Source organism: Erigeron canadensis, chromosome 4 (assembly GCF_010389155.1).
Source record: "Erigeron canadensis isolate Cc75 chromosome 4, C_canadensis_v1, whole genome shotgun sequence".
In the NCBI taxonomy this organism is placed as follows: Eukaryota; Viridiplantae; Streptophyta; class Magnoliopsida; order Asterales; family Asteraceae; genus Erigeron; species Erigeron canadensis.
Genome location: NC_057764.1, coordinates 33,222,038 through 33,234,197, shown reverse-complemented (window position 1 = coordinate 33,234,197; position 12,160 = coordinate 33,222,038). Strand labels below are relative to the sequence as shown.

The 12,160-nt window shown below is 36.4% G+C and overlaps 2 protein-coding genes across 2 annotated transcripts; both read left to right on the top strand.

Annotated features, from left to right (window-relative positions):
- Positions 1-2,147, top strand: LOC122596356 (protein ROH1-like). Its single transcript, XM_043768921.1, has 2 exons — positions 1-165; positions 489-2,147. Exon 2 carries the CDS (start codon positions 684-686, stop codon positions 1,863-1,865), a length of 1,182 nt encoding a protein of 393 aa, XP_043624856.1. The 5' UTR covers positions 1-165; positions 489-683; the 3' UTR covers positions 1,866-2,147.
- A 6,438-nt stretch (positions 2,148-8,585) lies between these two features.
- Positions 8,586-11,705, top strand: LOC122597441 (putative disease resistance RPP13-like protein 1). Its single transcript, XM_043770034.1, has one exon. The coding sequence runs from the start codon at positions 8,586-8,588 to the stop codon at positions 11,703-11,705; it is 3,120 nt and encodes a 1,039-aa protein (XP_043625969.1).
- The last annotated feature ends 455 nt before the right edge of the window (positions 11,706-12,160 follow it).

Sequence of the window (12,160 nt, the reverse complement as noted above, 5' to 3'; positions counted from 1 at the left end):
ACAATATCCCTCCAATCACTTCTTCTATATTCACTCTCTCAAATACTTAGAAACAAAATATAAAAACAAATTAAAAAAAAAAAAACTTTATGTTATTTAAATTTTGGAAACTAGGGTTTTAAACATCATTTTCTCTTTCAACTTTGGAAACTTCATCTTCACAAGGTATGCACTCTTTTTAATTCCAGTTTCCTTAATTTTTGTTTTAATGCATTTCTTTTCATTTCTCCAAGATTTTGCATGTTTAGTTGTTTTTTTTTTATATGGGTTTTGTGTAAATAATCTTGAATTGCATCCGCCATACCTCGCCTTTGACGGGATTGAGTATCGTTATTGTTTTCTTGAATTGTATCCAAGATTTTACATTTTTTGTTGCATTTTTGATATGGGGTTTGTATATATAGTCTTTAATTGCATCTGCCATACATTGGAATTGTTAAAGTTTGGATCTTGAGGTTTTTTGTTTGATAAATTTGTTTAATTTGCAGGTAGAATGTATGCTTAACAAATGTTTGATTTGTTTCCTTAACTTTATCGAATTGAATTTCGATTAGTTTCCATTTGGGTTTGTTTTCGAGTTTATGAAATTGCGCTTTCTAGATGGTGAGTTGTTTGAGATGATAGATTTGGGGTTATTTTAGTAATTAGATAGAAGAAGATAGAAATTTGTGTTGTATATCGATATGAGGACGAGTGGTTATAGTATGCCTTTTGGGACGTTTAGGAGATCGATAATGGGAATAGGGCATGATCACAATCAGATTCATTCGATGGATGTTAATAATGAATCTAGTTCTGAGTTTCATTGTGAACTAGGGTCGTTTGATCATCAAGTTTTTAGGCAGTTTCGGACGCTCTCAGCTACCTCTGCTGATGAACTTTTTTCTCTTGATTGGGTTTCTAAGTTGTTAGATGCTTTTATTGCCGTTCAAGAAGATTTTAAAGTTATATTGTCAAAGAATGAGGCTATTCTTTCTAAACCGCCTTTAGATAGGTTTGTGACTGACTTCTTTGATAGGAGTATTCGGGCACTTGATGTTTGTAATGCTCTTCGTGATGGGATTGAAAAGATCCGGCTTTGGAATAAACATTTAGAGATTGTTTCAAGTGTGTTTGATTCGAAACATAAAAATGTAATGGTTGAAGGTCAGTTTAGGAGGGCGAAAAAAACTTTGACTGATTTAGCTATTGTCATGCTTGATGATAACAAAGAGGCAACATCCATGTTTTCACAGAGAAACCGATCTTTTGGACGCCCAAATAAAGGAAAAGAACATCAACATAAACCAGGGCACTCGAGGTCTCTTTCTTGGAGTGTACCTAATTCATGGTCAGCAAGCAAGCAGCTTCAGTTGATAGCTAACGGGTTAGTCCCACCTCGATCGCACGAAATATCTGCTACCAATGGTTTAGCTAATGTTGTTTACACAATGGGTTTTGTTCTTATGTTTGTTTTATGGGCTTTGGTGGCTGCCATCCCATGTCAAGATCGGAGTCTTCAAGTTAGTTTTTCTGTACCGAGACAATACTCATGGGGTACTCCATTGAACTTGCTTCATATTCGAATTGTGGATGAATCCAAGAAACGTGAAAGGAAGAACAGTGTTGGGCTGCTAAAGGAGATTTACCAAATGGAAAAGTCAATCCATCTGGTCACAGATTTGGTTGACTCTATCAACCAGTTTCCATTGACTGAAGAGCAGAGGGTCGAAGTGCAGACAAGCTTTCAACAAGTGTCTCAAGTTAGTAACTCATTTAAAAACGGATTGGATCCATTGGAACGCCAATTGAGAGAAATGTTTCGCAAGATTATGTCTTGCAGGACTGAAGGTCTAGAAATCTTGAGCAAGGCGGCGCAATCTTGAGGTTCAAATGTCATAATGACTATATGAAAAAAACAACCCCACCCCAAAAGTAAAAAAGTTTGTTTTTGATGTTAGTTTGTGTTGAAGGAGAAATGTGGATCAAATGAGTGGGCAAAAATAATGGATTCTGGGATGGTAATCTGTGTAGTTTGAGTATACCTTGGTTATTTGCTTTATATCTTTATTCATGTTTCTTATGTTCTTTTATTCAGTTTATCTTTACTCATGTTTCTCATTTATCTTTCTTCTATTTGTATTAATTTGTTCCTTTTGGTGATTTCATTTTTTGTTGTATATACACAATCTTGTTTCTATAACCATATATCCTCCATCTTTGAACTGAGCCCAGTTGTTTTTTTTTTTATCTGTAAAACCATACCCCAAAGTAAGGGTGTATTTGGCTTAGCTTATTTAGATGACTTTTTAGCATGTGTTACTTGTAAGTGTGGCCGTTTTTTAACCCAAATAGCTTATAGCTTTCGTAGATCGTATTGAGCATCTTATTCAAAGAGCTTTTGTGGCTAACAAGCGATGAGCTCTTTGCAATAAGCTAACTTAAACACCCCTAACTGTCGGCTAAAGATACAAAACCATTTGGATAGTGATCATGAAAGAGTAAAAGCCAAGGAACATGTCATGTTTAGCTAGTAAGATTGGTGATGGATGTGGAATGTTCGATTATTGGATCGACATATTCGCATGCTCAAAATTAATGTAATACATGTATATGTGCATTAGGTGAAGGTCATAGAAACAGACAGCTATCAATCAACTGATCAAGTAATTGAAATGAATTAAATGAATGGAACAGGTTGACATGATTTCTGGTTACACATAAATAGTTGGGGTCAAGCCCATGTTAACAGTACCTACTGTTGATTATTATATAAAATATTTTGTTGGTCCCCTCTTTTATATAGACTCTTCACCAACCAGTCAAATACCATACTGCACCAGCCTAGCTTGGCCCTCATAGTTCAAAAAAATAGCCCAAACCACCCTAGTCCAGCCCAATGTAACCATATTAGACATAGACCAATTCTTCATGGTTTGATTCCTGTTTTATGATGGGTGACTTACATATATACCCAGTTTAAACACCAATATTACGTATTTATCCAACCAAAGTTTAAAACTACATATACACCCAACTAAAGGTCAAATATTATCATACATACTCATCTTATAAAAAAAAGTTGTGTAAACTTATATGTAGATCAATGAACACCTATTAGACCATCATTTCCCCCTTTTTGTTATAGTTTTTTTTATATATTTATTTATTTAAAACATTTTTGAGTAAAAGATCATTCCGGAAAACAATTTCTAAATTTATGCTTTTTTGTGGGTCATGTGTTGAAAACGGAGAAATAGGGTTAAGGGTTGAACTAATTTTGCGATTGTTTAGATTTAATGGACGGAGATCCAGATATGATGATAGTTGGAATATGGCTACTACCCTTAGACACATAAACTCTGGCCTCGGAGATGGTGGTGATCAAAGTTGGGTATATATATTACTTTAATTTATATATACATTTTTCAACTGGATATATATAATAATATTTTATCTTTAGTTGGGTATATATGTAAAAAATTTTAATTTTTTTAGATAGTCATTTTAATTTATACATACTTCTAAATTACACGTATGTCTAGGATACAACTCAAGATTCTCAAAAAATTCTTATTAGTTGGGTATATATATAATTTTAGAATTTGGTTAGGTAAATATATAATTTGGTGCTTAAAATATTTTATTGATTAAAATATTTTGCGGGTCCCTTCTTTTATATAGACTCTTCACCAACCAGTCAAATAACATAGTGCACGTCTGCACACCAACCTAGCTTGGCCCGCATAGAAGCATAGTTCTTCAGGGAAATAGCCCAAACTACCTAGTCCAGCCCAATGTATCTGTATTAGACATAGACCAATTCTTCATGGTTTGGTTACTGTTTTAGATTAATGAAACTATATGTCTATATGTTAAATTTATCGTATCTAATTAAAAGTGAAATTTAGAATTATAGTATGTATATACGTGTTCAAAGTTATCATCACGATTAGAAAAACAATTTTAAGTAATTTAACGTCCACAATTTGACCTAACTGTTTATATACACTGGATTTTACCTAATTAAAGATTTAAATCTATGTATTTACCTTATCAAAGATTGAAATCTTAATTTTTCAATAAATGCAATACACAAAACTGATATATATTGAATTAGTATCATCCATAAAAGTATAAACTGCTACTGGTACTAAACAGTACAAGATGTGGTAATAAAAAGTTGCATTTCTTAAATTACATAATTAAAAATTATAAAAATAAGAATTACAGTTTTGTTAGTGTATTGGTGCCTTTCTTTTTACATGAAAAAACATTCTACAAACTTTTACTTAGCACAAATCGGTTATATTATCTAAGAAGGGAGGGAATGGAGTTGGATAGGGTCAAACTCGTTTAAATCATTAATACCACCGCTAGTCAATAGGGTAGATTGGGCGGGTAGTTTAGCCGAGAAGAGCAAGAGAGAGAAAAGTAACGGCAAAAAAATAGCCATTGACTATAATTTTTTAAAAGATTTTACTAAACAAAGTTTTAAGTCATTTTGTTTATGCACATTAAAGAGTTATACATTTACTACAAAGTGAGGGATGAACTTTTGATATAGAAAGTTACAATAAGGGCTTCATATAATATTTTAATTTTTAAAAATAAAATTTTCAGTTGTCAAAAATAAAATTAAAAAAAGACCCGATTTTGATCAAGAAGATATAGTGTGAATGAAGAAAACGATAGGCAAGTTTCATATATAACCCCGCAGTTGCATGTTACAACTCTTAATAGTAGAGTACTTATTATTGATTTTCGATTTCACCCAATAGTTCTCCACTTTTTATATTTCGTAACATACAGTCGATAAATATAGAGTGGACTGTGGATAAGTATACTCATATTTCCACGCTATATATATCATTAACCCCTGATGTAAAAGTTTGTTATACCAGAAAATTCAACTAACATCAAATCTTCCCTCCAAATACCACATTTCAAAACTCACACAAATGGCACCTTCACCAATCTCAACCGTTTTCTTCCTCCTTCTAACCACCACCATTCTTCACTCCGCCGTCCTAACCACCGCCATTCCGCCACCGGAATACAACTCCTTCCTCTCCGCTCTCCGTTTCCGTAACTACCACCTCTTCGCCAACGCAATCTGTACCACCGATATCCACTCCGATATCCTTTCCGGCCGAAACTTCACGTTTTTCGTTCCGATTGATTCGTCGCTGTATTCTCTCGATATGACTATGTCGGTTTCTGATTATATAAATGTGGTCAGGTTTCATATTGTTCCGAATTATCGGCTCACTGTTTCTGATCTCCGAGTGCTTCCGTACGGCGCGAATCCTTTTCCGACGCTTGTTCGCGGTCACGCCATTCATGTGATTAATCCTTTTATGTTAGAGTTGCCGCTTTCGGTTGAAGGCGTGGAAATCGCTGTTCCGGATTTGTTTTCTGATGAGAATGTTGTTGTTCATGGATTAGAAGGCACGGTTGATTTTAGAGCTCTTGTAGATTCGGCTAATTCGATTAGCGGAGAAGCTCAAACGCCGGTGAACGTTTTTCCTGAATCTCATCCGCCGAGTGATGATCGCCGTGAAGATCAAGCGCCTCCACCACATCTAGTAACTGGAATTGATAACTCCGCATTTGTTCATGAGCCGACTTACTTCCGTGACGATCACGCGCCGTCACCTCATGCTGTTACTGGAATTGAAACCGCCGTGGAATCTCACGCGCCGACTAACAACCTTGAGTATCACGCGCCGTCACCTCATGTCGTTTCTGGAATTGAAACTTCTGTGGAAGCTCACTCGCCTTCACCTCATGTTGTTACTGGAATCGAAACGGCTGGTAAAGCTCACGCGCCGTCACCTCATATAGTTGCTGGAATTGAAACCGCTGCATCTCCTCGGTCTGTAGTAGTTGTAACTGGAATTGACGCTGTTGTATCTGGTTCACAGTCACTGGATTTATCGCAGGCGGCGTATAAAGTGTCTGGACTTGTGGCACCACAGACTCGAGTTGAATCGATTAGTCATCCGCTTGAAGAACACAGATCTGAGTTGATTACTCATAAAATTCGTGGATCCGAATCCGCTACTCAATCTGTTCAACGACACGTGTTGAGCAAATGGAATATTCCGAAAATACATGATGTTTCACTTGCTGCCAGATCAGAAACGAGTGGTAATGATGCTGAGGAAGTTAATCAGGTGTTTGATGAGCTCAGGACAGGAACGAGTGAGTTGATTTCTGAGAATTTGAATCATGTTTCACTGGATGCAAGATCTAAATCGAGTGGTAATGATGCAGAGGAAGTCAGTGAAGCTGTTGATGAGCTTAGGACAGGAACGAGTGGATTGATTTCTGAGAATTTACGTCATGTTTCACTGGCTGCGAAATATAGTGGTGATGATGTTGAGGGATTTAGTCTGATGGATGATAATAAGATGATTGATTGTGCTACTGCAGTTGAAGATGGTGAGCAGTACTCGAGCATTGATGAGATAAATCTGGGCGATCCTTACAGGCGTGAGCTCTATACTCTTGCTACTATGACTTGTGCAAATTGATAGGTGAAAATACATGGTTAGCCTTTTGGCAGTCTATTGTTTGTGTATATTCTGTGTTCATGAGTAGTTGTTGAGTTAGATAACGTCGATTTTACTGCAAATAAAATGAGGTAGCAATTTGTGTCATTAATATTCTTCGTTGTTACATTTTCTATCGGTCAACATTACTTTAGGAATGAGTGTTATCATAAATGAAATAGCCTTTGAGTAGTTCATGTAATTTTGCATCTTGGACACTTTCTAAAGGATTGATCATTACTAATGAAATGACCTGAAGCTGGTGAATCTAAGATATATGAAATCAACCAATAATCGAACTTGTTTGCTATCTTCTTTCTAACTATGGTATGGAAGATCATGGTTGTGATGGGTTTATATGAGATGGACAAATGGTATTGGATTACAGTCTACTACATTTTGAAATTATATATTTTATACAACTTTTGGCACTTGCCAATGGAAAGTTCTGTTATAGCTTCATTGACATAGCATTGAGTATGCTATACTTACAATGTTGGAGAATACACACACTAATTCCTTTGACAGATTTGGAAATTGAGGAGTTATCTTTTTACTGGATACAGATAATGTGCAAAGTTTCCAACATTTTGAAATAGTTACATGATGCTATTGTAGATTTAATCATTATATGCCATTACATGTTAATTTTGGGCAATTTGCCATTCAGATTGCTTAGGTCGCTGACTAGGCGTGTGTAACTCCAACATGATGTAATCTGTCATCTTATATATAGATGGTACCGTGGTATGACATGTAAAAGGGATGGAAACACTGGAGAACATGTGCATCGTTTATTTTAGAGGTTGGGAAATAGGTACTTTAATGCATATATATTACATTTGGGTGACTTCCAACCCGGTTGATCCGTCAAAATGATTTTGGTCAAAGTATGTAGTTTATGCCTTTGGATAACTTTCTAGACACGAAACAGGTAGCTTTGTGTATTTTAAGTTCATTTTGGGCGACTTTCGACCCATTTGACCTGGTCAAAATGGTTTGGGCGAGTACATGTAGTTTCTTTGCAATTTTAACTGCATGACTTTTGAAATGGTTTAAGGTAAAAACAGTTCACGTATTCAAAGTTCATTTTACTGACAATTCACCCGTTTGACCTGGTCAAATCTGTTTCAGCTTAAAGTAGGTTAATTTCATGCTTTTTAACTTTTTCTTCGTTGACTTGCTACTTGTTTGACATGTTCATTGTTGAATATCATAAAATCATTCGGGTTGTTTGCAAATCAATGATGTACAGTTGCTATAATCACCTCTTCCTGGGCTCACCTTTGGGCTTGGGTAATTGGGCAAAATTGTTTGGGTCAAAAAATGTAAGCCATGAAACTGGTTGGGAACCTGCAGTGTAAATTAAAACATTGTATGTGCTCTGTCAAAAAAGTATCTTGTAACTTCCACTCATAGTAAATGAAGTTTGTTTTAGTCTTTAAAATGGTTATTATGACCATTGGATGGAGTAGATATATCCCCTAACAGAACTCAGTCCAAACATACTATCTTGGCGAGAATCAAGTCGCAGTCCATATGGATGAGAAGTTCTTTTAGTGTGCACGTACCTCCTCGTGAAAACGTAAAAGTTGGAGCATTCGTCTTGTACAGTAGAGGATCTGTAAGTTCTTTTGCACCTAGAAACTTGCTAGAAAGTTCTTACTTATCAGTGAAGTCCCATTTTGCTGTTAGTTATATAAAAAGTACATATATACCAAAGTCGAGTTAATATCTTACATTTTTACTTTGAGTGAAGATTAAAAAAAAAAAAAGTACTTTATGTGATATGAAAACAAAAGAATTACCAAGAAAATACATATGAAATGATTGGGAAAGCACAAGTGTGGTGCCCTTGTCTAGTTCATATAGACTTTTAAGGCACTCTAATATTGACTGATAAATTATTGTTACATAATGTCTTGGTCTACTCCTTATTTGCTTCATCTTCAAAATCCAACTTTCATCCTTGTTTAGAAATCAAACAGTTTTCAAAATTGCCCTCAAATCCACAAACAATCTTGCAATCATTTTCGAAAACATATACGAATGGCTGAAGTCCTTGTTGGTGCTGCTGTGACTGTGCTGGTCGAGAAGCTATTTTCTAGTGCATTGATGAATTTTGCTCAATCTCAAGGAATTGATTCTCAGCTGAAAAAGTTGAAAATAACTTTACCCATGATACAAGCTGTGCTTGCTGATGCAGCCCAAAAGCAAATTACACAAAAAGCGGTTAAATTATGGCTAATCGAGCTCCAGGATTTGGCCTATGACATAGACGATGTACTCGATGATTTAACCACTGAATCAATGAAGCGAAAGTTGAACCAGGAAGTATTTCAGACCACAAGCAGTGGTAATAGCAGTAAGTTACTCAAGATATTGCCAACTTGTTGTACTAATTTCACTCCTCATAATATGATGTATGGTCGAAAGATTAGTTCCAAGCTAGATAATATTATCTCCAAAATGCATGATATTATTGAGCAGAAACATAATCTTGGTTTGAAAGTGAATGTGAAAAGTGATAGATCAAATAAGATAGATGATGTAAGATTTCATCAAACTTCGTTGATTGATGAGTCTAAAGTGTTGGGCCGGGAAGGTGATAAGGAGGTATTGCTAGAAAATCTGTTAAGAACCGAAGAAGAATCCAGTAAACCAAATGTGAGCAGCAGCAGCAGCATTGTGTCGATAGTTGGTATGGGTGGGATTGGCAAAACAACACTTGCCAGACTTTTGTACAATGACCAGAAAGTGAAGGATCACTTTGAAATCAGGGCATGGGTGTGCGTTTCTGATGAGTTCGATGTACTCAATATTAGCAAGGCTATTTATCAAGCTTTGGGCGGGGAGGACAAACCGTTTGCTACTCTAGATTTGCTTCATTTGGCCATTAAAGAAATAGTATTAATGAAAAGGTTCCTGGTTGTTTTAGATGATGTCTGGAATGAAGACCACAAGAAATGGGATCTGCTTAAAAGTGTTTTTGATGTTGGGGTACGCGGAAGTAAAATTATGGTGACCACACGGAAGAAGAAAGTCGCATTAGTGATGGACTCTCCTCAACCATACAAGCTGGAGGTTTTAAAAGATGAGATAGCCTTGTCTTTATTCGCGCAATCTGCACTTGTTGAAAAAAACTTTGACAAACATCAATCACTTGAATTTATTGCTAGAGGTATCGTTAAGAAGTGTGATGGTTTGCCTTTGGCTTTGGTAACGCTTGGGAGGGTCTTGAAGACAAAAGAAAACGACGACGAATGGGTGGAGTTGCTGAATAGTGAAGTATGGAATTTACAAGATGAAAGTGATATTCTTCCGTCACTCAAGCTGAGTTACTATGATCTCCCTTCGCATTTAAAGCAATTGTTTGCATATTGCTCCATCTTTCCAAAGGATCATGAGTTTGAAAAGAACGAATTAGTCCTACTGTGGATGGCACAAGGGTTTCTCTCCAAAACTAAAGGCAACAAATCGATGGAGAGTTTGGGTCGTCGGTATTTTGAGGAGCTACAATCAAGGTCATTTTTTCAGCCTTCAGTAAATCGCGAATCACGATACATGATGCATGACTTGATCCATGACTTGGCCATAAGTGTTGCTGGGGAGTTTTTCTTTTTTTTGGATCTGTTGGATGACAAGATGAATGTCAACGGCCAAAACAGATCTTTTGAGAAGCTCCGCCACTTTTCATTCATAAATCAAATAACAACAGACGCAAAATATAGAAAGTTCAAGGAAGTATATAGAGCTAGATGCCTGAGAACATTCTTACCACTGTTAGTAGGTTGTTGGTGGGAACTTAGTAGATTGGACGATGTTCTTGTTTACTTACTTCCCCAATTAAAACTCCTAAGGGTGTTGAGCTTGACTAGTTATTCAATCACAAAGGTACCGCAATCCATTGGTAGTCTCAGGCATTTGAGGTACCTTAATTTTTCCGGGTCCAAGATCAAACACTTACCAGAACAGGTCAGTGAACTTTATAATCTACAAACCTTGTTCGTTTGTTGGTGTGATGAGCTATCTAGCTTGCCAGGCAGTTTCCTAAAGCTAATAAACTTGCGACATCTTGACATGACTGGTACTCCATTATTGAAGAAGTTGCCTTTAGGGATTGGTGGGTTAACGAGTCTTCAAACATTATCTAAGGTTATTATTGAAGATGGTAATGGGTTTAATATATCTGATCTCAAGGGCTTACGTGATCTACAAGGTCAGCTTTCCATTCAGGGTTTAGACAACGTGATTGATCCATTACAAGCAGACAATGCAAACTTACAGCAAAAGAAAGGCCTTGATAATTTGGAGTTGAAATGGAGTGTTTCTGAGAATCATAATATACAGTATGAAGTACTTGAAAGGCTCCGGCCACACAGTAAGTTGAAAAAACTAGATATTTTGTACTATGGTGGAATGAAATTTCCGAATTGGATTGGGGATCCCTCATTTGATCGATTATCACATCTTGGCTTACATAAATGTAAAAACTGTCGAGAATTGCCAACACTTGGACAATTAACTTCACTTACAGAGTTGAGCCTTTGTAGTTGTGACATGCTCGAGAGTTACAATTGTCCAAATAGTGTTGAGAGTTTGGTTATAATATGTTGTCATTCAATGACATCGTTGACCTTCTCCAATACACAGAAGGAGATCCCGTCATCCTGTATCAGGATTCTTAAGGTCATAGGCTGCAAGAGTCTAACATCAATTTCTCATGTGGGTTTGCAAAGTCTCACATCTTTGGAGGAGCTGGAGATACGCAATTGTCCAAGTATGGAGGATTCGTTTCCTTGTGGGTTATGGCCTCCTAATTTAAGAAGACTAGTTATAGGAGAGTTAAATAAGCCCATGTCAGAGTGGGGGATTCAAAATTACCCGAACTCTCTTCATGTTCTATGGTTATTTGGAAAGAATTCAGGAGTGGTTTCATTTGGAGTGGAAGAAGATCATGCAACGAATACTAATAATAGTTCCACACGTTTTCTTCTTCCGGCATCTCTAATTTCTCTTGAAATTTTGGATTTTATCGAGGTGGAATCACTTTCAGAGGTCTTACAACACTTCCCTTTCCTTGAAAAGCTTTCTATTCAAAATTGCCCAAAGCTTAGAGATGTGCCAGAAACAACTTCATCTTTGACAGTGTCTGTGTTGACTTATTAATTCCATGATATATGATATGTCATCTCCAATGTCTTACATAATTTTTGATCTTGTGTTCATGTAAGTCCTTGAGATGTTCCATACAATTCCTCAAAGAAAGACGTTACTTGGAACTCAACTGTGTTAATTTCTGTTTATATATAATGTTTTGGGGAAATCATCAGTTTTTGTGTTCGTTTTTTACTGCAGCTGATTCTGTTTATGACTAATGTCTTCTCCAAGTAACTTTGACTGAACTATCCTCTCTGTTCCTATTTTGTTATATTCATTTTGATCTGTGCCTAGCACCAACAACTTGGTACCAGAGCTCAAATTTCTTATCCAGTTTCTATGAATGAAAGATGTGAAGTCCATTGACGAGTACGCGGGCAAGTTGTCCACTATGGTCTCAAAGTACAACAGTGTGGGTGCAACTCTCGAGAATGAGGATTTGTTAAGAAAACCATTTGACATGG

Bases quoted from the DNA above. Each gene is read 5' to 3' on its own strand.
- LOC122596356 (XM_043768921.1), top strand. From the start codon at position 684: ATGAGGACGAGTGGTTATAGTATGCCTTTTGGGACGTTTAGGAGATCG.
- LOC122597441 (XM_043770034.1), top strand. From the start codon at position 8,586: ATGGCTGAAGTCCTTGTTGGTGCTGCTGTGACTGTGCTGGTCGAGAAG.